Source organism: Chanodichthys erythropterus, chromosome 5 (assembly GCF_024489055.1).
Source record: "Chanodichthys erythropterus isolate Z2021 chromosome 5, ASM2448905v1, whole genome shotgun sequence".
Taxonomy (NCBI): domain Eukaryota; kingdom Metazoa; phylum Chordata; class Actinopteri; order Cypriniformes; family Xenocyprididae; genus Chanodichthys; species Chanodichthys erythropterus.
In genome coordinates this window covers 13989524-14014533 of record NC_090225.1, presented here as the reverse complement: position 1 = coordinate 14014533, position 25010 = coordinate 13989524, and the positions used below count along the sequence as shown (strand labels likewise).

Below are 25010 nucleotides of genomic sequence, written 5' to 3'. Positions count from 1 at the left end.
CTTCCATAGTTGTTTCCCCTCATACTATGGAAGTCAATGGTGCCCTAAGCCTGTTTTGTTATCCATATTCTTCAAAATATCTTTTGTGTTCAGCAGAAGAAACAAACTTTAATCAAAGGATGAGTGGAAATGTTCTAGAGGTGCAGCGTGTGTATGCGTGCATTATGTGAGATGAGAAGAGCATTAAGCCACAACCAAACTACTCAAGTCTGTAGCGCCACTGTGTGGAGCAAAAAGGCACAACAATTACAATGTTACTTGAGCTACCAAAAGGAAAATGAAACTGAATGCAGTTATTTATGCATTTATTTACAAAACTGACTAAAGACAGGTGCACATCAGGCTCTTATGCATGGTTTTGGCATATTTAGAGAAACTTTTAAGACGACTGCATTTTGAAAGAGAAACTCTTTCACATTTATGTATCTTTTTACAGACATATGTTTTCTCTTAGCAAATCTTCCACAGGAAGCTCATTATGCAGCAGTGTGATCTGTGGTGAGGGAAATGTGGTTTGCTTGAAGTCACTGCGATGGAGACTGAGCTACTTCAAAATATTTATGTATTCACTATTAGACACAATATGGCTGTTACGCACATTTTTTCTTCTTGTGCTTTTGGGCATTTAATATAAAAATATTAAAAAAGTGCTTCCCTAGACAGAACTGTGTGTGCCCTTTAAAAGTTGATTTGGTAGCAAAACCCACAGGTAGCTATTTTCTAGGCAGGACAGTACAGCTCTTCTACTTGAATGAAGAAAGACCCAAAATCTCTAAAACTGATGGCATTTTAGGAACATTCATTTAAAAGTTTGCGGTCAGTAAGAGTTTTTTGGTTTTGCTGAAAGAAATTAGCACTTTTATTCAGCAAGGATGCATTACATTGATCGAGATTAATAGTAAAGACATTTATAATGTTATAAATGCTGTTCTCTATTATGGTTTTCACAAAAAATATTAAGCAGCACATCTGTTTTCAACATTGATAATAATAAGAAATGTTTTTGAATACCAAAACAGCATATTAGAATGATTTCTGAAGGATCATGTGGCACTGAAGACTGGAGTAATGATGCTGAAAATTCAGCTTTGCCATCACAAGAATAAAGGACGTGAAATTAAAAAAGAAAATTTTAAACTGTAAGAATATTTCACAATATTACTGTTTTTACTGTATCTTTGATCAAACAAATGTAGCCTTGGTGAGAATAAGAGACTTCTTGAAAAACCTTACTGACCCCAAACTTTTGAAAGGTATATATAATAAAATAAAATTCAGTAATCAGGAATCAGATTGTGACTCCATGAATTAGATCGAGTGAGGTGCCAAAAGATTTCCACCACTACTTTTTAGCCCATAACATTCTTTCCCCCCCCAAAAAAGATCAAATGAGTCACACAAACATATCCAACCTCTCTAAGGGTTTATTAGAGATAATACAGCGTTGGGAGTTTTTAAAATACATTTTTTACAAAAAAAAAAAAAAAAAATAGACAAGACAGCAGCTTCTCCTTGTATAGCACAGACTAAACAATACAGCACAGCCCTTCTCTCTCGCTTTCACAGCTCCTGACATACAACACATCTGCCACAGCATTTACATTAACTTCCACGTCAGTGTGCGTAGTGTAGAGGAAAGTGCATGATTAGGATAAATACGGGGAAACACCTGATAAGACACTTGAAATAAAAGCTTTCCACTGGATTCTAGTGGGAGACGAGTCATTGTAAAGACGCGCTCCCTTGATTGCATATACTTACTTACCGTTTGGATCCAGCTTTGTGCGTTTGTGTGTGTGGAGAAGAGAAGGGCTGCGGATCTGACATCCTCTGAGTGTCCTATTCAAACAGAGCTCTGGCTGTACACAAACGCGGTCAGGCTCAACTGATGTCTATTCAGTTATAATCCCACCCACCCGGACCCAAAATATACAACGCTTTTAAATGTACAATGTTTTACAATCATTCCTCAGGCGAGATGAGCAAGGCTAGACCATGTGTGTTTTTGTACGAGTGTGTATTAACACACTTAAGTCGCCAGTAAATTCATGCTTGTCCACACTGGTTGTGAGTTCTGATCCTGATAGGCAGTCTGTCATTAAGACAAGACAAGGGACAACATTTCCCAGCATTCCCTCATCTTCAACATGTCAAATAGGGCATGGGAGCACCATGACAGCAGGGAGAGGCTGAAGTTTGCAGTCCACTCAAAGCCGTCAGTCATTTCATCTGCTACTATAGTTTTGAACCAAGTGGTTTTGGTACCTCTGTAGTGAGCGGATACTGTTTTTTTAAGCGTTCTGATACTGGAGGTGCAGGAGACATCCTCTCAGCTCCAGCTGGTGCTCTGGAGCTCTTCTCTGAGCCATGTAGGTAATGCCTGGCCCAGCCGATTCAGCAGCCGCAATAATTCCAGGTTATGTTCCCGGTAGTACTCAGTCAGGAAGGCACGTGTCTGGGAAAGACACAAACATAGATGTTTCAGGAGGCCTGCAATGTATAACTGTTGCATGTCCTAACTAATAACAGCTTGTAGCCATGACTAATAGGGCTGGAACAATAAATCTATTCATCTCGAATTAATAATCTCGGAAAAAATAGAACATCCAATATAGAATGTCCTAGAGTACCTTTAAATGAGTACTTATTTACTTGCTACAGTTTTTGTTTTATAACAAAAACTTCCCAGAAATGATTTGAAGTAGTGGTCCACAAATTAAATAAAAACATTAGTAAACTTAATTATAATTAAATTATATATTATATATTGTTAACTTGTATGGTAAGTGGAAAAAGTAGTAGTGGTATATTATTATTATTATTAATAATATTTTTTTGATCGACTTGAACACAAATAAATAATAAAACTAAAAAGAAGTATCTGATCATCCTCCATAACATGGTCACTATATACATCTCATACCGTCTGTAAACTCTTGCGTTACCATAGCCTCACAGTGGAAAACGAACCAGTGGGGCCGGATTGGTACGGGATAGAAATGGTTAAGCAGCGAGAACGGTTTGGCTCGACGGTGGAAAAGCGGCTACAGATTCACATAGCGGAATCAGCTGATAATTTTAACAGATGTGTTTTTGTGTATATTTATTGTTTTTTTCCATATTCTTTTTGCTTCATTAAGCAATAAACGAAAACATGACAAATAGCCTAGAATGACCAAGAGGCTATATGTTTTTGTATTCCACTGAGCTATTCTGAAAACTGTTGGTCTATAAACCAGACAAAGTCATCAGTTAAATAGTTTTCTGAAAACTGTTGAAATTGCAAACATTAAGACTAAATTGAACCAAACATGCTTGTTGTATTTTACAAGTTAAAACATATCCAGCAATATATATAACACATGACCATCCGTGTTAGTGTGAGGTCGAGCCAATCACTTCTCACTGTCGGTGAGTCACACGTCTATAACAGCCTGTCCTTGCCACTGGCATTTTGAAAAAAAGAGAAAGTTATATGAGGGAGGAGAGAAGAGATGAGACTGTCATCTACCTCAGGGGCCATTTCAGGATATTTTCTGCCTTTACTCTTCCCCAGACACTTAGGACGCCCACCTTCCAACCTCTGACACCAGAATCCTTTACCTTCATCAAAGCTGCAAAACACACAGTTTTATATAAGAAGAAGATTATTCACAGGCATATATAAGTGTTCATTATCAGAGTGAAGTAATGTGTAAACAGCGGGACTCACACAAGGGCCTGGGTGTAGTTGAATGTTGGTGTGATCCCCAGGAACCGTTGGATGCCGTCCATCACTAGGGCTGGGTTAGATCGAAGCAGGGTGCCGTCTACAATATGGAGCTAACGTGGAGGAGCATCAAATAAATAAAGCATTTAAAATACAAACAAATAGAATTTTGCTATTGTTAATGCCATTGTTATAAATGCTATTGTTTTGTCTGTAACATTTTGGAAAATGTTACTGATGTTGACATATTTTGAGAAAAGTTGTTGGTGATAAATGCAATACACTACTGACAAAGTAGTGTTGTTAACTAAAACTAAAACTATTAAAATTGTTAATTTACATAAAGCTGAAATAAAATAAAATGTAAATATTAGGTGAAAATGTGTTGCCTTGGCAGTACTAAAATTATTAGAATTAAAACCAAAATAAATACAAAGCTAAATAGAAATAAGACAAGTAAAATAACAATAAAAATGACAAAAGCACATTAGAAAGACAAAACGAAAAAAAAAATAAAAATAAATAAAATTGGAATGAAAACTGACTATATAAAAATAAAAGCTCATTGAAAATATGAATAAATACACAGAAAAAGTAATTAATTTTTTCAGAGGGTCATTTGTTCTTAGTTCTTTTCAAATGCAAAGCTTAGAGGAAAATCTGGAAAGAAATAAGAACCACATTTAACGCTACAGGATTTAAATGTGTTTGCCCCAAGAGTTGTTAAACATCAAACATTCAACAGGATAGGACTTGACAATCATACACAGATAACTGCACTACCTGTCTGGCCTGGTAGTGCATAAGCCAGTGCTCTAGATGCGTGGCGTAAGTCCCAGGCTGAAGGCTGCGGTTCTGAAGGGTCAACAGCCCTTTAGATGCAGAGGGACCTGCTGTTACAACCTCGTGGAAAGTGTGGTTTATTGCAGCAGGGTCCTGGTGTGCTCGCTGATGCTGACAAGACATAAAACAAACACAATTTATGTCATAATTTCTATGGTGAAAGAGAAGGGTGGAGGCAGATTCATGGTTAAGATAAATTATATCCGTCTATGACACTTCAGACTTCTACTTCCTGCTGCCTATATACAAGCTGCCCTTTTAATGCATAAAATGCCTGACAGGCAGAAAGTGACACAAATACATGATATTTCAAGATGTAGTTCAGCGATAAGTTTCAAGTTATGGGGATATTTTATGAGTGCCACTCCATTAAAAAAATCTGGAGAATGAGAGAAAGCTGTGGAGTACCTGATACCAAGAGTAGGCTCTGTCAGCTGGGTTGATAAGCACTGCTATGACCTTGGCTCTGGGCAGTAAGGCAGCAGCCCTCTTTGGAGCCACCTCTGTGTCAAAGTAGTTGGCACTTTTTTCAAACATGAAGTCTGTGCTGACATTCGAGGGGAAGGGAAAGAAGTCCATGTACCTGCAAAATGTTAAGACACTCAGTAAATACAAATATGCTATACGAGGATACAATCACAATGCTTTTATTCCAAATAAACCCAGACTGGGATAAGTCTTTCATTACAGGACACTGTAAATGATGTCTCACTATTAAAATTAATTTTTTAACAGAGGGCTTGTCCTGTAAGTAATGGATCTATTAAGAATTCAATATGAAACCCAGACAGTATAACTGAAATAATAAAGTGGAGGGGTGATGCAAGCTTATTATGACTAATGGTTTGTGTCTGCTACACTGGCTTCGAGTGAAAACGTTGTATTGTGTATATTACCAGTCAATGCCATTGTGGTAATTCGGCCCATTAAAGAACTGGATCTCCTCAAAGGTGACTGGGCTGGGGAAGTTGCTGGTGATGGCAGGGTGAAGGGTCAGAAAGGTGTGCAAAGCTGTGGTACCTGTTGTCAAAAAGACAATATCTCAGATGCAATATCTAGGTTGTATTTTGGACCATTTTTTTATTCAGTTAACCCAAGCAAAATGTTAAATTTGAGTCTGGAAACACCAAGACTTACCTGTTTTCTGTGGGCCAATAACCAGAAATTTGGGCAGCCTATCACAGGTCTTCTCTTTGGACCAGATGTCTTTATGTCTCTTGTCATGACAGGGGTTCTGAATGGATAAAAAGAAAAGAAAACATTCCCACACATTACATACATTTTTTGTCAACCTTTTACCATATTTCTTGGAGTATCGCAATATCATATTGTGAGTTCAGAATCGTGACGAGGGTATCGTTACACCCCTATTTATGTATAAGCCACATTTTTATACATAAAACTGACATTTTGCCTTTATTATATGATAGTTAACAGTTGTCAGGAAAAGAGGGATCAACTTTGATCCTCTATTACCTGCCATAGGGGGTCCATCTCCTCTGGAAAGATCTGGAAGTATTTCTCGGCTAGTTCCATAGGAGGTAGAGTCTGTAGCCGTAGGTTGGTCCAGCACTGTACAAACTTCACAAGAGACTCAAAGGTGTAGAGACCGAGCCGATCATTTCCGTAGTTAGACAGGTGAGTCATAAAGATGCTGATCTGAGGGTGTAAAAAAACATTTACATTTAAGTTAATTTGTTTCTTTTCAAGGAAAGCTGTGGAAACATCTACTACTTTCATAATTAAAGATCATAATCTAGTTTATGTTTTCAGCTGCTGCACTAGCAAACACTTCAGGCGATAGGGCCAAACACAAACAAAAGCACAGAGTGCAAGGGCAGGACTCTGTCACCACTTAAGGCTTTAGGACATATAAACAAACACACAAAGAAAAATATACTCACTACCATTTACTAAACACACACACACACACACACACAAACAGAGGGGAAAACAGCACAAATACAACTCACAGGGTTTAGGAGGACAGTAAGGAAGAGTTCTCCTCCACGTATGCTCTTGTCCAGCTCGCGAGAGCCTCCAGGGTACTCATTATAGAAGATGGTGTGAGTAAACAGGCCACATGTCTGCCTGGGCAACACCTGCAGACAGAAGAAGGTTAGAGACCTGAACAGACAGCCCTCAATTCTGCTTCAGCAACAGTATAGGCACACTCCAAGAATGGCCAAGACAAATGAAACAGCTGTTAGTCATTTCATCTGATGATGGTGGGCGCAATTTAATAACTGATTTGTTGTTTCTTGGATTTGAAAACACTGGGTCTAATTCATAAAACACAGGCAGAATTAATCTCTAAATTGTTTATAGAATCACTATTGGATAAATTGTTGCATGCAACTGAAATATGATAAGATTTACAAAGAAAATCATTCTGCTGGTGTTTTATCAATATATATGTAGGCCATTTGACACCAAAATCAACATGAAAAATGAATCGCAGACACACTACTGTTCAAAAGTCTGTTTTAAAGGAATTATTATTTTTATTCTGCAAGGATGCATTAAATTGATCAAAAGTGACAGTAAAGACATTTATAACATTAAAAAAGATTTATTAGATAGAAAACTTTCTATTCATCAAAGAATCATGAAAATGTTGTTTCTACAACAATATTAAACAGCACAACTGTTTTCAACATTCATAATAAGAAGAAATATTTCTTTAGCACCAATCAGCATATTACAATAATTTCTGAAACATTGTGTGACACTGAAGACTGGAGTAATGAAAAAATAAATAAATAAATAAATAAATAAAAAATCAGCTTTGCCATCACATGAATTAATTACATTTTAAAATGTATTAAAATAGAAAACAGCTATTTACATTGTTATATTATTTCACTATATTACTGTTTTTACTGCATTTTTGTTTAAATAAATGCATCCTTGGTGAGCATAAGAGACTTTTTATGTTGATATGTCTTATCTTGAGAAGTCTCTTATTTTCATAATAACAAAAACAGAAAAATTTTACTGGCCCCAAAATTTTGAACGATAGTGTATGATCTATTCACACAAGGAGCAAAACAAATATGCGTTTGGCTGAAAGAAAATGCAAATTCATGAGAAATGCTGTCTATTCAAACAGACATTTGTTTTTTTTTTTATTTTTAAAAGGAACTGCGTGCACATACTCAGTAACTACAGTAAATCAAAACTTAACAAATCCAACTTATTTTAAAGCTGCAGTCCGTAAGTTTTGCCTCTTTGTCGCCATCCCTGTTTGAAATCTGCAATTGCAGTTAATTATGGAATTATCATCTTTACGAATCTAATGTTTGCTGTCAATCACCGCACCGGTGTGGATACTGTACTTCGGAATCACAGATTGTAATCTTGAAGTATGACCAAAGTAAGAATTTTCAGTAACATGTCTGCCACTTTTGTTCTGACCAACTGAGGAAAAAAAAGCATTACAATAAATCGCGCTGTTAAATGTTGATTAAATATAACGATCGCTTAGCTCATATCACGTCAAAGCATGCAAATTATTATTGTTATACTTTGTTCTCAAAATTGTTAATGTTAACAACATTAGCATTGCGTGACTATGTGTGTTTAGTGTGTATTAGTGTTACCTGTAGATTTCAATTTCTGTACAGTCTAATCTCTAACGTTAATTTGTCATACCATACAATCTGCCATCAAAATGATAAGTTTAATTATTGCTGCTGCTGTGAGAAAAGGCTATGAATGATCCGCCTCACATGCGATATAGCCTAGTTAGCTGGGACTCGTTCTTTTTACTAGTTTACCGTTGTGAATCGGACTAAGGTAAAGAGATATTTTTGAACACTGGCTGGTTATGTACATGCTCAATAATTGATTTTGGATAATTTTGAATCCAAAAAAGTTATGTACAACAGCTTTAATCATCTGACAGCCCTTGTTTTTATTTTATAAAAAGGAATTTAACATTAAAATAACAAGATGTAAATGTAAACAATGTTGTGAATGAATGCTAGATGTTGTGAATGAATACCGGATATATGCAAAAGATGATTTACTTGGTTCCTCTCCTCTTGTTTTTGTATCCGATCATTGAGCCTCACTGTGAAGCAGCAGCTTTTTACCTTTATGTCACGATGTATGAAGCCCCTGCGATGGCGTGCCGGTCTCAGGTGTGGATATTCTTCTGTGCTGGTCACTGTGATCCCCCATACACTGTTCCAGGCCTCATACAGCTGGCTGTGTACGGGATACACCCCTGAATGATGAGGAGCCACAGCGTACCCCATGTCTGTGGGAATACCATGCTCCTGTAACGGGAAAAGACAAACAAACGCGTATGGTGATCAATCACAAATCCACTCACCACTTGAACTTCACTCGCAATTGCACTGCCAAGACTTATAGGGCAGATAGAGTAGAACAGAAGAGATAAGTCAATATGAGACGCATTAGAGACACCGTTAACAAGACATGTCATCAGGGCGTGTGCGAGCGAGAAGCTTTTGATTATATTTCTCAGCAGAGGCAGTGTGTCAAGAGGCGTAGTTATTTCCAACACCACAGGAGGGTGGTAGACAAACATATCCTCAGATGAGCAGAGAGCTTTACTTCAAGTCCAAAGTGCCATCTTTCTATGTATGTGTTCCTCCTCACTTGTGTGTGTGTGAGCACAAACTGTGAGATCTACAAGCCCCGGCTAAGAACGTCCCTTTGCAGGCTCATTAAACCTTGATGAAGGAGCTGTGTCTTCTCCATTGAGCAGAGAGCAGGAGAAGGCATATGTCAATGTCTGCTCTAAAGACAGGATGTGACAGAGGGATTAGCGAGAGGAGGAAAGGGCTGGTTAGTATTCACGGCGCGCTCCCTCTCTCTGTCTGTCTGCCTGCGGTCCATATCCCACTCCAATGACCATCATTACACCAGGGTGGGCTCGTTTCAACAGGCCAAATTCACAATCTCCTCGGCGGATGCACATCGAGTCAAGGTCAAAGAGAATCCCACCGATCCAATGAAAAAGTGCTAATACAAATCTATAATGAAATACCAACATGAGATAAAGCAGGTGGGCAGAGAATCGATACTCGCACTTCTGCGACAGCAGCAATAACGGCTGTAAATAGTAACACAATGATGAAGGAAAAAAGCTTGCTCCCCTATCGCAACAACACCAGGAAAAAAATTTGGATGTTAAAAAACGTATGTTAAAAAGATTTTGCCTAACTAAGCTTAATACCTAAAGAAAACTACAAAAATAGAATTTTGTAGGTTGGCTGAAGAATGTAAACACTTTTAAAACGCTCAAACAATGGAGTAATATTAAGGACTGGATCATCTCCAAATAGAAATGTATCTGGGAAACATTTTTGGTAACATTATGTTTGAAATTCTGTTTGGCACTATTAGTGGCATATAAATCAATAATTCAGTTTTAAGATGCATAATTTCACCAACTAACCTGTGCAAACTGCATATTGAGTCTCATTTGCTCCGCCAACACGCTGACATTGTGAAAGAGGTGAGGTTGCATGTGACTCCACATGTGTGGAAACCACCAGAACTCATGCCGGTGCTGTAACAACATGTCATCACCTTCATCCTCCTCCTCTGTACCTGCAAACACACATATACATTCTGTTGAAGTTTAATAGTAAAGACATTTGGATCTTAAAATGGCTTAAACATCTGTTTGTTCGTTTTTGCTTATGTAACACAGATCCATTTTGTTTTTTGTAGTCTGAACAGGAAAAAAGTTAAATACTTTGTAAGTTGTTTAAAATCCGATTTAAATATGTATTTTTTTTTGTTATTCACTCTCAGTTTGAACAATTAAGTCAGATTATACAGATTTAGATTTTTCAAGGCTTCCACAAAAAATATTAAGCAGCACAAATGTTTTTAACAATGATTATAATAAAAAAATGTCTCTTGAGCAGCAAATCAGCATGTTAGAATGATTTCTGAAGGATCATGTGACACTGAAGACTGGAGTAATGGTTGTTGAAAATTCAGCTTTACCAACACAGGAATAAATTACATTTTAAAATATATTAGAATATAAAAATTATTTTAAAGTTTTTAACTGTATTTCATATCAAAAAGGGGTGCAATGGTTCAAATTACTCATGGTTCGGTTTTTATCTCAGTTTTAGGGTCACTGTTTCGGTATGATTTTGTATGTGCTATGTTCCGGGGAAAAAAGGACTATTGTCAAATAAAAAAAAGAAAATAAGATCAAATATTCAAACTTCAAGCAACAGTACAAATATATACAGTAGAGCAAAGATTCAAATAAAATAAACAGTGCTTTTCAGGTTTTCCAGGTATCAAACAGTAGCTTTCAGGTACAGAAATTGAATAAAGTAGCTAATCAAATGTAAAACTACATTGCATATAATCTTCACTGTATAAATTAAAAACGATTAATCATTATTAAATTACAAAAGCTATTCAGTCAAGAGCATAGTGATTTTCTTGTCTTTTGTTTGATTAACATCAAAAATACACAGACAACAGGAATATTAGGCTACTGTCACTTTAAGACATAATCCATTACACAGATACTGAACCATAGACTGTATAAAAAACAAAACAAAAACAACAACAATAAAAATTTATTTCTCGAGAGTTTAAGTTCACTTACAGACATTACCTACTACTGTATGTTTGCAAGGATACTCGACAAAACAGGCATTTTGACAATTTTTGTGTGACGAGCAAGACTCAATATTTGTGCTCTTTACACGTGCATTTAGGATCAGTGCACAAATCTTCTCACAGCGCTCGCAAATTCTCTTTGACATCTTGTGCTTGAATGTTTAGATTTGCAAGGATTAAAGGCCCACTGAAGTACCTTGGAAAGAGCCGTTGAGCTCAGTAAAACCTCAGTTTCCTATCTCTGGACCAGAGCAGACTGTGTGCATATTATAAACGCGTATGTGTCATCAGATATGAGATGAACCTCAGTGCAAGTATGTGCCGAACCGTAAGTGGAGAACAGTACAGTTTGTTTTTTTACTGCAAACCATTACACCCCTAATAAAGGCAGCCTTGGTGAGCATGAATGACTCAACAAAAGAAGAGGAAAAATAAGTACCTGCATGGTAGAACTTCCCAGAGAAGCCAAGATTGAAGGTGAAGTTGGGAACTAGCGTTCGTAGTTTATTCTGTGTGTTGAGCAAAGCCTTGAAATTGAAGAAGAGTTATTACTTTAATAACATGCTATCAAAGTCCTGCCCAAAATCTGTGGAATAAGATTAGCAATTTGCCAAGAACAACAACAACATCTGACTTTACTCTGAGCTGTGCTTGAAGGCAAAAACATCAACAGTGTTGTTAAACAAATCTCTCCACTACCTTAGGCATTCACATTAACAAATGTATGAGCTTAAGTCACCAACAGATGGCAGTGTGGTGCCAATTCAGTCCTATGAAGAAAAGATAAACTTTTAAGCCATCGGCCAGATCGACAGACTGAGTGGGATGTGAAATATACATTTGCATTCAAATCTCTTCTACCCACAGGCAGGTCAGACGTGCCGAATGAAGCTGCAGCCTTAACATCAATCTAAACTCATCCTTGTGAAATGAACACATTTCATAACTTAGCATCACTGCGCACATCTAGCTAATGACGACGCTGTGAGGCTTGAAATACAAAATGATCCTGCCATCAAGCCCTTCAAACCCTGAGTGATACGGGGGTATAAGCGAATTACAGCGCTGTTCCAGCACAAATCAGACGGCGGGGAGAGATAGTGTCACTTTCCGCACAAATCTAACACAAAGCTGAGCCGATATTTGCAGCGGTATCACAAATCAAGATGAGCTGCTGGGGAGAGAAGGCTGCTGCTTCGCAATGAAGAGATGGCATCTTACGCTGATTTAAGAGCCGCCGGTGTCCCAGAGTATGAGTGTATCCAATATTTGTTCTGCCTTGAGTGTGTTTGCTCAGTATCTCAGCATAAAAACTGCAGGATTATGGCAATCTGTGACTGCAGGGTGGTATCCAGGGTGGACAATCGGTAGTGTGAATCAACTCTGACAGTTTGATAAAAACAGATTAAGTTTGAAAATAAAATGTTACCCTTTTAGAAAAGGAAAATGTGGTTTTCCTTTCATGATCAATAACTTTGATCAATGAGTTATGACAGAAAGAGAAACAGTCAATATGGCCATTGGACGGAAGGGCCAGGGGTAAGAACACAGCTTTTGACACCACCAAATTTTGCTGTCACATTGGACTTGGCTCATCACTGCAGCAACATTCATAGCCAGTCTGATTGTCTCTTAACCTAACAGACTTAAGATTGTTCTTAAGACAGGATTCAGACACAGCAATGGTGCGTACCAATGTAGTGTACCAACCTGCCCATACTTGAAAGTAGCTAATTTTATCAGTATTTGAGAGAAATCTACAAACCTTTTTCCACAAAGATAAATTGTGGTACTCTGGATGATGCTTACTTCTATTACTTTTTCACTAATAAATGAGGTTGTGCCAACCTGACATTTGAGAACATACAAATTGCTGGACAAAAGTTTTTAAATGATCTTAAATTCTTTTAAAATTATGCCATAATATTTTATTTTGAAAAAAAAAACAAAAAAAAAAAAAACACCTGACATTTTGGGGGTTTACGATATCAAATAATATTTATTGTTTGAATATACTAAGAATGAATTCAAACTAAATAGGTTTTATAGAATAAAGTGATTCATGTTATGTCAATTTATCAAATTATTTTAAAAGGAAATAATGAACAAAAATCATGTCATGTCACTGACCCATACATATATATAAACATACACATACTGAAAAAACCCTCCAGGAAATATATATTTAAATATATTTGAATAGAAGTAAGGCAAAACAGAGTTTCATTGTATTTAAGAATACATGTGGCTGCTATTTTTTTTTAATTCTGTTAGCAGGTGTGGCAAGTTAAATTTTGAACTACAACGCCAATCAGAACAAAGCTAAAGCCGGGACACACCAAGCCGATGATTGGCTGTCGAGCAACGTCGGGCCGCTTTTAAGTGTCAGCCGAATAAGTTGGCTCTGGTCAGACACTGTTTTTTTTGAGGGGGGGAGGAACAAGACCAATTCAACATGTAGAATCGGACTGGCTGTTCAGTTTAGTGAACGAGTTGAAGCACAAAAGTAACAGCAAAACAGTGATCAAACAAGTTAAGGTGATACATACAGAAGGCTGTTCTAATTTTATGTCATGCACCTGAGTGTTCCAGGGCAAATGTTTAATATTAACATGAGCCGTGTAGAATACAGAAAGTTTTCTGCTTTGTTTACGGTTTGTGTATCTGCAGCCTGTAGTGCCAGTCTCCCTTCCTGAATTCTGAATATAGACAAATATATATATGAAAAAAATAGACAGCAGTCTCCTTACATGCAGGTGCAGAACACGCGTGCTGGCTGACAGTCGGCTGTAGTTCTCTTGGTGTGTTCACATGCAGTTTGACAACATGGTCGGCTTTTATCTGTGCTAGTTCTTTGGTGTCAGTTTTTGGTGTGTCCCTTTCCTAATTACGTCCTCAGCACAGGAAGAAGAGCAGTGAACTGTGTATGTATGTGCATAATGTGTGCATTTGTAGTGAGTAGGTGTAAATAAGCTTCAGTGCTGAAAACGCTTATGGAGTAAGAATAGATGTGATTAGTCCACCATTAGACACAGTTTGTTTGAGTTTTCTATGCAGCACTACTGGCTGAGGTGATTACAGCCCACTTGTTCAGCTTGAGGCCAGGTGGAATGGCATACATCACCATACAAAGCTGGCAAAAAAACAACAATAACGTAAAAACAGCTCTGTGGGAGGATAATCTGTCTGTTACACACATATTCCTGCAAATCATTTACGCTATCTGTGGAAAATAGAAGAACATGGATGAACTAAAAACCATGTCCTTGCTCCAAGGTATTGTAACCATTATGATTAAAAATGACTGTAAGAGGAAAATGTATGGAAATGAGATGCAACAATGTTACATATTCTTTCATCAGTAAATGATAAATAGCAGTTGTGGCTGGGTTTTAAGGGATGTTCAGGGCTAAATACAAGTTAAGGTCCATCAACAGCATCTGTGGCATGCTGTCAATTACCACAGATGGTAATTGACTCATCCCAACTCATTTGTAAAAACAAAACATGACAAAAATGGAAGTTAATGGGGCAAACACATAGCAACTGCCCCACATAAAGTGCACAAAGGCTACTGTTAGAGCTTACTTTGCATGTAGTGGTTTTCATACCCTAGGTACAGGATGGATAAGCTTTTAGACAAGTTTATAATACAAAAATATATATATACATTTAAATTTTCTGCAAACAAAATTAAGGGCATGCATCACAATATTAGTTCATGTCAAAGTTTTACTAAGGGAGGTTTTAATATTTGCAAGGTATGAACATGATTCCCAACCCATGTTATATAATGTGACAGACTTAACAGAAACTCAAAGGAATAGTTCACCTAAACATTTAATTTCTGTAAGAATCAGTCATTCGAAACCCTTGTAATTGTGTAGCTTGACAGTAACAGGCCCCTTTTATGTTCATTATTTGGAACAAAGAGGCCATGTTATCGTTTACAATGAAAGTAAGTCACACAGATTTGGAATGACATGAGGCAGAATAAGTAATGACAAAAATAATAACTGAATTCTTGTGAGAATTTTTTTATATCAACGCTGATGAAAATCTACTTTTGATCATTATGCTGTCACATATCTATCCATTCACCATTTTAGCACATCACATTTAAAGACCAATCATCAATGTACATTTCTCTACATCCCTTGCATATAAAACAAAACAGTGCTAACTTTGTCAAATATAATTGATGGTGGGCTAATTAACTTCCTGACTGACTCAGTAAGCAGGCAGACAAAGCAGATTTTTCTGCTAAAGAAACATCTTCATGTTGTCAATGCAAATGGGACATTAATCAACATATTTCTTATTAGAGCTGTTAATTTACATTGACTATCTTCAAAGAGGACGACCTCTGGGTGGTGTCTCTTTTTGCAAGTGTATACTACCCATTTATGGATCCTGAGGGTGTACAGACCACGGTCAGCAGTGTGGTTTGCATTTTGTGGAAGGCTGAAAGCTTCTACCCAACCTGATGATGAGAACTGGGAGGGATTCATAAGTCTGTGTAATCAGCCCCTTTGGCAAAGCCGCTAATAAATAGGAGGTTAATAGGCACATTGTCCAAACAGAGCAATTATCCCTTGCTCTAACAAGCACATAATTCTGAGTACTAGCTGTTAGCCTCTCCATGACACTACAGTGCTCAATGCATCATCTGTGTACCATGTTATCTGTTAGCCAATACAATAATTGTTACCCATTTCGAGAACATACGTTTTGCTCGTTATGCTGACATGATGAATTTGAGAGATCAATATAAATGCTCACAGGTAAACAACATTGAGCAGCCTAAGAACTTTTAAAGAGACAGTTCACGCAAAAATGAAGATTCAGTCATCACTGAATTCAGTCAACTCACCCTCATGTCATTCCAAACCACAGAGAAAAGAAAGTCACACAGTTTTGAAATGTCATTGCAGTGAGTAAATGACACAATTTTCATTTTTGTTTGAACAACCCCTTTACCAAATTTAGAAGAGACACTTACCTTCACATCTGTCACCTTCATCCGTGTACCCTCCTTTCCCACAAATATATCATCCACATCAACTAGGAGATGCCTCTCCAAGGACAGGCAGAGTCTTTTTCCTGTCAGATAGGCTATGGCATCCACAAAAATCAACTTATGCAGCCAAAACGACAGATTGTTGCCAAAAAGCACCCTCTGAATGCCGTCGTGAAGGCCAAGGTCCTGAACTACAGTGGCATGAAGGGCTCGGTGGGGGCCCAGGGGGGCCAGTGCTTCTGAGGACTTTGTGACTGCTAGAAGCACGGGCTCGTAGGTGCTGTGGTTAGACTGAAAGACCGTCCAATCATCGCCAGGGAGCGGGCCTTGCTCCACCTCATTGGGTTTGGTGATGTACAGTAATGGGGCTGCAGGGTTGATGTGGTAGTCCCGTAGGCCCAGGTTAGAATGCAGGAAAAGCGGGAAGCCCTTCAGCTGTGCACTGAGCAAAGAGTTCTCATTGGCTTTGAAGAAGCCGATAATGCCCACGCCAAATTCAGCGCAATATTTATCCAGCAGGTCACGGTTCCATGCATCCAAGTTGACGTACTTGAGAATGTTCTCATAAATTACCAGGGCGTAGCGACCAACATCACGCTCCATCAACGTAGGCATGTCGCCTTTGCTGGGTGCAATCTCAGTGTGGTAACGGAAGCGACTGGACTCGAGGATAGCCACAATCTCTTGTCCGAGCTGAGAGTAGATACTCTCCACAAAGACCAGCACTACAGGCTCTGTTCGAGAGTTATCAACAACTTTAACCGTCCTCTGCCGTCCTGTGAAAGTTGGCAGAAAAAGAGGAGCCCGTTGCCCTCCTGCTGCAGCCGCAACAACCCCACCACAGTCACTGAAGGGCATAGGGGGTGCCTCTTTTATTTTAGGGCTGTTGCTGACATAGTAGGCCAGGTAAGCCATGGAAAGCAGGCAGAAGATGATGAGCGCCAGGATGAGGCGGTGGAGCTCGAGTTGCCTGACACCCCGCACTAACTTCCACAGCCCCATGGCCACAGTGCGAAAGCGGGACCGGGGAAAAGAGGGGGGCAGAGGGGAGGCTGAGAGGATGGCCGTTGCAGTATTCGCAGCAAGAGGAGGACAACAGAGTGGAAAAGAGAAGGAAAAAGGAAAAAGGCTGAGCAGCAGACACCGGCACAAGCTTTGGGTCAGGAGTAGCCATTTATGCTAGGTCACCATGGCCCCCATAGTCCATGACGTGTATCTCCGCTTTGATTGATGCCTCTAGATCCAGTCCTCCAATGAGGTCAACCAGCTCTTTCACCCCCACCACACGTTTCCTGAGTGCACTCACTCTCTGCTGGCGTCTTGGGGCTGGGATAAGAGGATTGGGTTTCTTGATCTCTCTCGACACTCCACCACCACTCGACAAAGGATCAGATGTTTCACCGCTGTTTCTTTCGCGTTGCTGTGCACCGAACTTTCAAATAAGCACGTGCTTCTCAGTGTAGAGGGCTCTTTGGGATCTTTTGGAGAGCTTTGAGGCCGGTGCTCCACTTGCCCCACTGGCCTCAGCAGCGGGTGCTCTGAGGCTGTTCACCACTGGGGCAGGATGGTGAACACTGCCCCCAGTAGAGGCCCAGCACTGACGGTACATCCACCACTGAGTAAGAACCTGAAAGGGAGAGAGGGGAGAGATTTGATCAGTCTAAACATCAAACACCTTTAAAGAGTGCATAAAAAGGGGACGCAAACATATCTTAAGCCTAGTGAATGACCAAAGGCTGCATCACTCTTTATACCTCCAAATGGCCATGTGATTTTGCTATTAGTGTGACTGTTGATGTGGATCACTACATTACCATGGAGTCTTCTTTTTTTCCTCATGACTCCTAAAATAGTCCTGGAGCTCTTGTCCACCAGTAAGATAGCATTACAGGTGGGATAGAGAGATCACTGACCGTATAGATATGTGACGAACAGTTTTAAAGGTGAACCTTGAACAGTACACTAATTAGAGCATGGGAAGGCAGATGATGGGTAATTCGAAAATGTCATTGGAATGCACTGTTTGTAAACTTGAGAATATCTTAAGTGCTCTCCATAGGAGAGAGCAAGTCAACAGTTAGATTGAGTTTCAAAGTGCTGGAGACGGAAATCATCGGATTCCAGGCACATTTTCTCATTCCTCTCCCCACCAAGAGAGGCTTTGTCAGCTTACAGCCAGCTATCAGTCTCTGACATGATCAATGCTAGCCATGCTGTAACTATAAATCAGGGCTGGCACTTAAAGGATCGTTTTTCCCACAGATGGACAAGCATGGCCTATGCTTTGGTCAAAGGCACCTTGTCTAGGATGGATGATAAGCTAAGAGAGAGAAATAAAGGATATGAAAAACATAGCATAAGGAATGAAAAGACACTAAAATAGAGAAACAGACCTTTACTTCCACCCTCAAAGCTAATAATGAATTTAGAGAATCAAAATGCGGTAATTCACCTGTCTGAAAGATGGCAAAGAATAATTACAAAGAAAAAAGAACAGCGACAAAGTGCTCAGCTGCATTAAATTTATCCAACTCAGAATTAACTCTACAGAAGAACAGATCCTGATACGGAAACCTAGGTTATTATTAGCCTGGGAGTACTCTAACCTCACTGACCAGTTCTACATCAGTTCAAAACATACACACGAGCAAATACAAATGCACATAAAAACAGCAGGTTTCCATCACAACACATTACAATTCATGAGGTCATAAAGATTCACTCAGATCAGTGCATCTAATTCAACATTATATTATCTGTACAGTAAAGCAACAGGGCAACAGAGAGGGAACTGCAGCCCTGAATCATTGAGCAGAATGGTTTCACATGGCATGTGCTGCTGAAGCCGGGATGAAATTTCTACTGAGCATTTCTCATCTCAGGAGAATAGCTTTCACATTTTAGTCAGAGAATGCAATCATGAACTGTTCAGAGCTGAACTCCACCAGGAAATGATCAGGATGTCCATGCATATCTTGTGTTTATTACACAACTCTTGTAAGGAAACAAACATGCTTACAGAGTAATGGTACACATGAGCACAGGAGGAAATAAGATGAGGCAGTGTGACTTAAGCTGGGTGCACATTGTGTTTATTTAGGCCATTATTTAATCGTCTGAGACAAATTTTGAAAATCCTAAAGATTCCTCTGATCCTAGGCTAAAATCTTTAGTCTTTAATCATTAGTTTGACATGTTCACCGACAGCTGATTAATGACTGTTGCAATCAAATTTTATCCTTTGACAAAATTCTGGCAGTGTCAGAAGATTTGGAGCACAGGCTTGTCTTGTTTTTCAAGACAAGCCATGATTAAAATTGACGCTAGAGATTTCTTCTTAGTCCCACGTGTAATGCAGCTCACAGTCACAGAACGTGTATGGATTGATGATGTAAAACTCCGAACAGGTTTTTATGCGCGTCCGTTTTTGACTGTCGTACAGTCTGAAATAAATGACAGCTGAGATCCCAGTGTGATATGAGGATCATGTTCGTACAGTCTGACAAGCAACAATCGTAAAGGACTATTATAAATCGCACAGTGTGCACCCGGCTTAAGGGAGGAAATAAGATACAAAGGAAGAGAATACAAGTACAAGAAGTAATAAAAGGTGGTCAATAAAGGAGATAAGGAAAAAGAGAGGCAACAGAAAGTCACTGCTAACTAATAAGACTCCACTGATATCTTGGAGAAGAGTATGCATGTTTGAGAGTATTATATTTTCCCTTGTAATGATACATTTTTAAGGATGTTGGGTTTAAATATTTCTAATATGCTTATTTGGTGCTCAATTATTATTTATTAGTATGTGCTCAATTATTAATAATGGTTCTTATCAATTTTGAAAAGGTTTTTGCTGCTTAACCTTTTCGTGGAAACCATGATGATTTTTTTTTTTTTTCTTCAGGATTCTTTGATGAATAAAAAGTTCAAAAGAACAAGATTTATTTGAAATAGAAATCTTTTGCTACATTATAAACATAATGAATCCTTGCTGAATAAAATGCATTATTATTATTTTAAATGTCTTCGCTACCCAAAACATTTGAATGGTAGAGTATGGGTTTCAAAAAACGGGTTTCAACATTGAGAAGAACTGTTTCTTGAGCACCAAATTAGCATATCAGAATGATTTCTGAAGGATTATGTAACACTGAAGACTGGAATAAATCACAGGAATAAATTACTTTTTAAAATATATTAAAATAGAAAACAGATTTTTAATAATATTTTACAATATTAATGTTTTTTTATTTATTTTTGATTAAATGCAGCATTGGCAAGCATAAAAGAGTTATTTCAAAATAAAATCACAAATGTTTCATTATTCCAAACTACCTGTCAAAAGTATTACAGTTTTGAATTATTAAAAATGTGTGTGTATGTATACATATATAAAAGAGAAACATGAAATAGAGAAATGAATATTATAGTAAAATAGTTATGTCTACTAACAGCAATTGAAATGATGTTGGTATGAATATGTACTCCTGAAATGAGAGACATAGAAATGAAGAGAATCAGGAAATTTATAAGAATTCTTCTGTAATTAGCAACAAAATGGGAAGTCTCGATTTAATACACTGTGAAACTGAGATTTACTGAACAGAACATACAGAACCTACAGAATACAGAACAGCGTTAATGAGGCAGAATGAGGACAAAATGAAGGAGTGAGTAAATGTGAGACCATGTGTGAGAGCAAGAAAAATGGCTGATTAGACAGGCGTGAACAGGTGAACAGTTAAATACACATACTTGTGTATTGAAATGACCGTCTTTGCAAGTAAACAGTCATGTATGTGTTAAGTGAACAAACAGTTAAGAAAACAAAAACAAGAATATTGGATCCAGGCATTCGGTCTTAATTTAATTTGTGTCTTTGCAATCATATACGAAAACAAACTAAAATAGAACAGTTAGTTTCTAACCGTTTACTTGTCTTCAGTAAGCTTTAGAGGGTTTTTTTATTCATTTATTTATTTTTTTAACTTAGGCTAGTATTAGTGTTTTGTGATATTGAAAATGGTGACAAGGATTATGAAATTTCAATGGTATCAAAAATGTTGATTTCATAAAAACCTTATTTAAAGTGATATATATCATTATCGTAAAATAAAATTACTCATATTGTGATACAAGATTTTGGTCATATCACCCACCCCTACTGAAAGTTAAGCAAAATCACATTTTTGTGTCACCTGTGGCTTGTCAAGGCCGATGATGACAAACTTGGATTTACATGAAAAGGAAGGGTTTAATCATGTAATGGCATTTCACCTGGTTAGAGCAGTGTTAAGTGTACATCGTAACATTACCAACCAGGAGGGAACTAGTTCCTGTGCTGCTGTATAAATTACCCAGCAAGACTGCCATGCCTCACTGACCCCTGACAAATATGACACGTGATCCCCTAACCCATACTGGCTGAGCTTTTACGAGGGCCATGTGGGGTCTCAGGTTTTTGTCAATCCAGTTTCTTTCTGCTCAAACTGAATTACACCAGAGCAACTCAATCTGCCTTTGTCTTGCATTTTGACCACTAACAGAAATCAGATACAAACCCAATCAAAACAGCAGCTGTAAAGTAAATGCATTTGCACCACTTTATCAATACCAAATAAAGCAAGCAAGCTAAGGCTGCATGAGTGGTACTGCCAAGGCACTGCTACACAGTTGCTAAGTTGTATTTAGAGTGGCATTTTAACATATTGCTATGTGGTTGCTAGGGTGTTCTGGGTATTTGCTTAATGACCCAAGCTAAAAAGAGTTCACCTCAAAGTCTCTATTATGTTGTGGTGCATATAGCTTCAATAGAAGTCTATGGGATTCACTCACCCATATTATCATCAGCCAAGTGAAAAGTCTGCTGTCTTAGAATAGTGCAACTCTCGAATAGTGCAACCACGATTTGAGGTTTCATTCATTTCCTTAGCACAAATGGTGCGAGACCCATTACACACCAAATTTTAATACTTGTGGTTAGGGGTCTGTTTCAACCTCTAACCCCAACTATGAGCAAATAGTGATGCCTGCCTTGGCAAACAGCCCTAATTAGCCTACAGGAGTCATGGTGCAGTGTACAAAATGACCAGCAGGGGGCTTCCACACACAATAGCCAGAGATTTAAGGTCTCTGGGCAAAGTGGAGGAGGGGGCTATCATTAGGCCCCAAGGTCACGCTGTATTTGAGCCACAGGTGTGCAGGCCTCTGGGCATCATGGGCGTCTTGCCTGTACAAACACACACACACTTGCAAGAAAACCAGACTGCTTCAATCAATACTAAGTAAAAAAAAAAAGAAGAGCACTTTAAACTGCTACTATGTGTGGAGAAATTTAATGAGCCTGCAGCTTACCTGCTACATCCAATTTTCAAGTGAAAAAATATAGCGTGCTTCTACAATAACAAAACGCTTCAATAGCTGAAAAAAATCTTTAGATGGATTCAATCCTGTGGGGCAATTAACATGCAAATTATTTATAGAATTTACAAGCTGTGGGGAACGGTGGAAAAAAAGTTCAGCTTATTTTTAATCAAAGGAAATGTTTTACAAACAGCTGGAGAGTGTGGCTTAATCTGAGCTATAATTTTGAATCCCTGAATTCGAGACTACTGCAGGGTGACAATAACAATGCTCACCCTCTGAACCACAAATGTTTGGGATAAAGAGATGAAGAGGGACCATGTGAGGGACCCTCTCCTCAGCCTCTCTGCCCCAGCAACCCCAGGGTCAAGCCCTCCCTACCCAAACACCACAATGCTGACCATCAAATTCCACAGACCGCTGTGCGATTATTCACCATGAATAACACACCAAATAGACTCAACTCCAGTGCATGAAACACAGGCGGAACAAAAACCAAAAGAAGAAAGGACAAAACTCCCCCCACCATTTGTCTTCTTCATGGCATTTCTGATTTCAGCTGAGAGGGGAAAAACAGAAAAAGAAAGAAGAAAACGAAAAGTCAGTTCCATTTTAATCTCCCTGCAAGCTGAACTCGGTCTATCAAGTCTATGAATTTCTATCAGTGTGGACGAAGATAAAAGCACTTTGCTGCTTTTCATCCCATTCAGACTTCAATTGGGCATATGAAGTGTGGCTAAACTACATCTTTAAAGTGTTTATTTTATCCGTCCATTTCTCAGAGTGCTATGTGAGAATGAGGGCGGCGGTGCTGATAAAGCTCTGCTTATGTTTGGCTTTTGAGAACACTGGCTTCTCTCTTTCTGCCTCTCTGAAAATAGTGCAAAAACAGAATGTATAATGAGTGACTGAAAAGGAATTACCCAAACTAAGCTGATTTACTGATGTGAGTAGCATGCTGAAGAGCTCCGGCTGGGTTCACTGTCGCTGGCCACTGATCTCCTGATAATTCTAGCAGCACAGACTCTGTTAATTGTGGGATTACAGGACAGCAATTAACAATCCAGGCTTAACTGGAGAGGACAAAGAGACTAAATAACTAACACAACTGGGACAAGCTTAAATCAGGAGTCTCCAAATCTGGGTCGCCGTTTTTATAAGAGCTGCCATTTTAGAATAGGATGCAATGTCTTTTGGCGACAGTCAGTGCAAAAATCAGAATTGACCTTACGAAAACAATTGCTTTACAAGGGTGGGTACTCTGTCAAACAAAATGATGTCACAAGTCTGCTTACTCGCTGATGTAACTGATGATTTTAGAATAAATTACTTCAAATGCAGGGAATCAATGTGCAAAAACAAATCAGGTTTTTATGTTGAAACACTAAATATAACATAACAGTAGAAAATGAGAAAATAGTGAAATTGCAAGGGGAAATTTACCAAAGTGAAATTTACCCAAGTCAAACAGTCAAAATCAAATATGCAAACCTACAAATGTTTTGCTTTTGGACATTAAAAATTTGTAGTGTAATTGTTCATGCAGTCTACCACAAAGACTGATCAAACATTTGCATATTTGGAGATTACTGGTTGGTTTCTGGAACTGAATGGACAACTCCATTCACTAGACTCTCTGGATACCTGTTATCTAAATTACATGTGCCACAATAATACATTTTTCCCCTCGTAATGTTGGGAATAAAAAAATAAAAATTCAGTAAGTCTGGCTGACAAAATGGTGGATAATAACCGGCAAATGACTTACCAGCTTATCAGATTTGGCTGTCAGTCATTTATCTGTCATAAGGTCAGTTAAAGAATAGGCTTGCTTTTAATACATGAGTTGGAATTTGAATTGAAATAGCCACACACCACAGGAATTGGAATTTGAATTAGAATTAGGGTTGGACGTATGACAGTATTTCTGTTCCAAAAATTCTCTTCCAAATCATCACAGCCGTCGGATTTCTTTTTCAAGCATGGTCCTGAGTGAAGTCAACGAGGGCGGAATTTCCTTGTACGGGCACTTATCCCGGAAGGGCGCGCGCATGTTGACCAGAGCGAGAGAGCAAAAGCACGCCTATAAACGTGCGGTCGGGTTTACGGAAGTCGTTGGCAGCACTGCACAGGTCACAGGACTGCATGAAATCAACAATGTCACCAAAGTAGTGTATTTCTGGTTGTGAGGGAAAGATAACCTTGTTTCCCAAAGAACCTAGTGTTAAGTGGAGCTGAGAGTTTTGTCCTCACACAATACATTGATGCGCTCTCGACATTCGTTATTAAAATAACCATAGAAACTGATTGTAACAATCACTTTTTCATTGGTTAAAATGAATGGATAATATCTCGTGTTTTTCCATGGCTGCTCGAGCCCTCAGGATCGGCGCTTATGGTTTCATAAACAAGGCCCAGTTCCACACTCGATTTACAGATTGT

General features: G+C 38.5%; 1 protein-coding gene across 8 annotated transcripts in view; it reads right to left on the bottom strand.

The window, feature by feature from the left end:
• Positions 1-1259: 1259 nt before the first annotated feature.
• ndst2a (N-deacetylase/N-sulfotransferase (heparan glucosaminyl) 2a) overlaps positions 1260-25010 on the bottom strand; it is a 137971-nt gene continuing 114220 nt past the window's right edge. For all 8 annotated transcript variants that reach the window (XM_067386138.1, XM_067386135.1, XM_067386136.1 and 5 more), the window contains 13 exons: positions 16185-17829; positions 11622-11709; positions 9984-10138; positions 8650-8835; positions 6526-6654; positions 6029-6211; positions 5690-5786; positions 5449-5572; positions 4961-5135; positions 4493-4663; positions 3713-3822; positions 3512-3614; positions 1260-2455 (listed from right to left, as the gene is read on the bottom strand). In XM_067386138.1, the coding sequence (XP_067242239.1) occupies positions 2330-2455; positions 3512-3614; positions 3713-3822; positions 4493-4663; positions 4961-5135; positions 5449-5572; positions 5690-5786; positions 6029-6211; positions 6526-6654; positions 8650-8835; positions 9984-10138; positions 11622-11709; positions 16185-17204 (2667 nt within the window). In that variant the 5' untranslated portion in view covers positions 17205-17829 and the 3' untranslated portion in view covers positions 1260-2329. The remainder of the gene's footprint in view (positions 2456-3511; positions 3615-3712; positions 3823-4492; positions 4664-4960; positions 5136-5448; positions 5573-5689; positions 5787-6028; positions 6212-6525; positions 6655-8649; positions 8836-9983; positions 10139-11621; positions 11710-16184; positions 17830-25010) is intronic.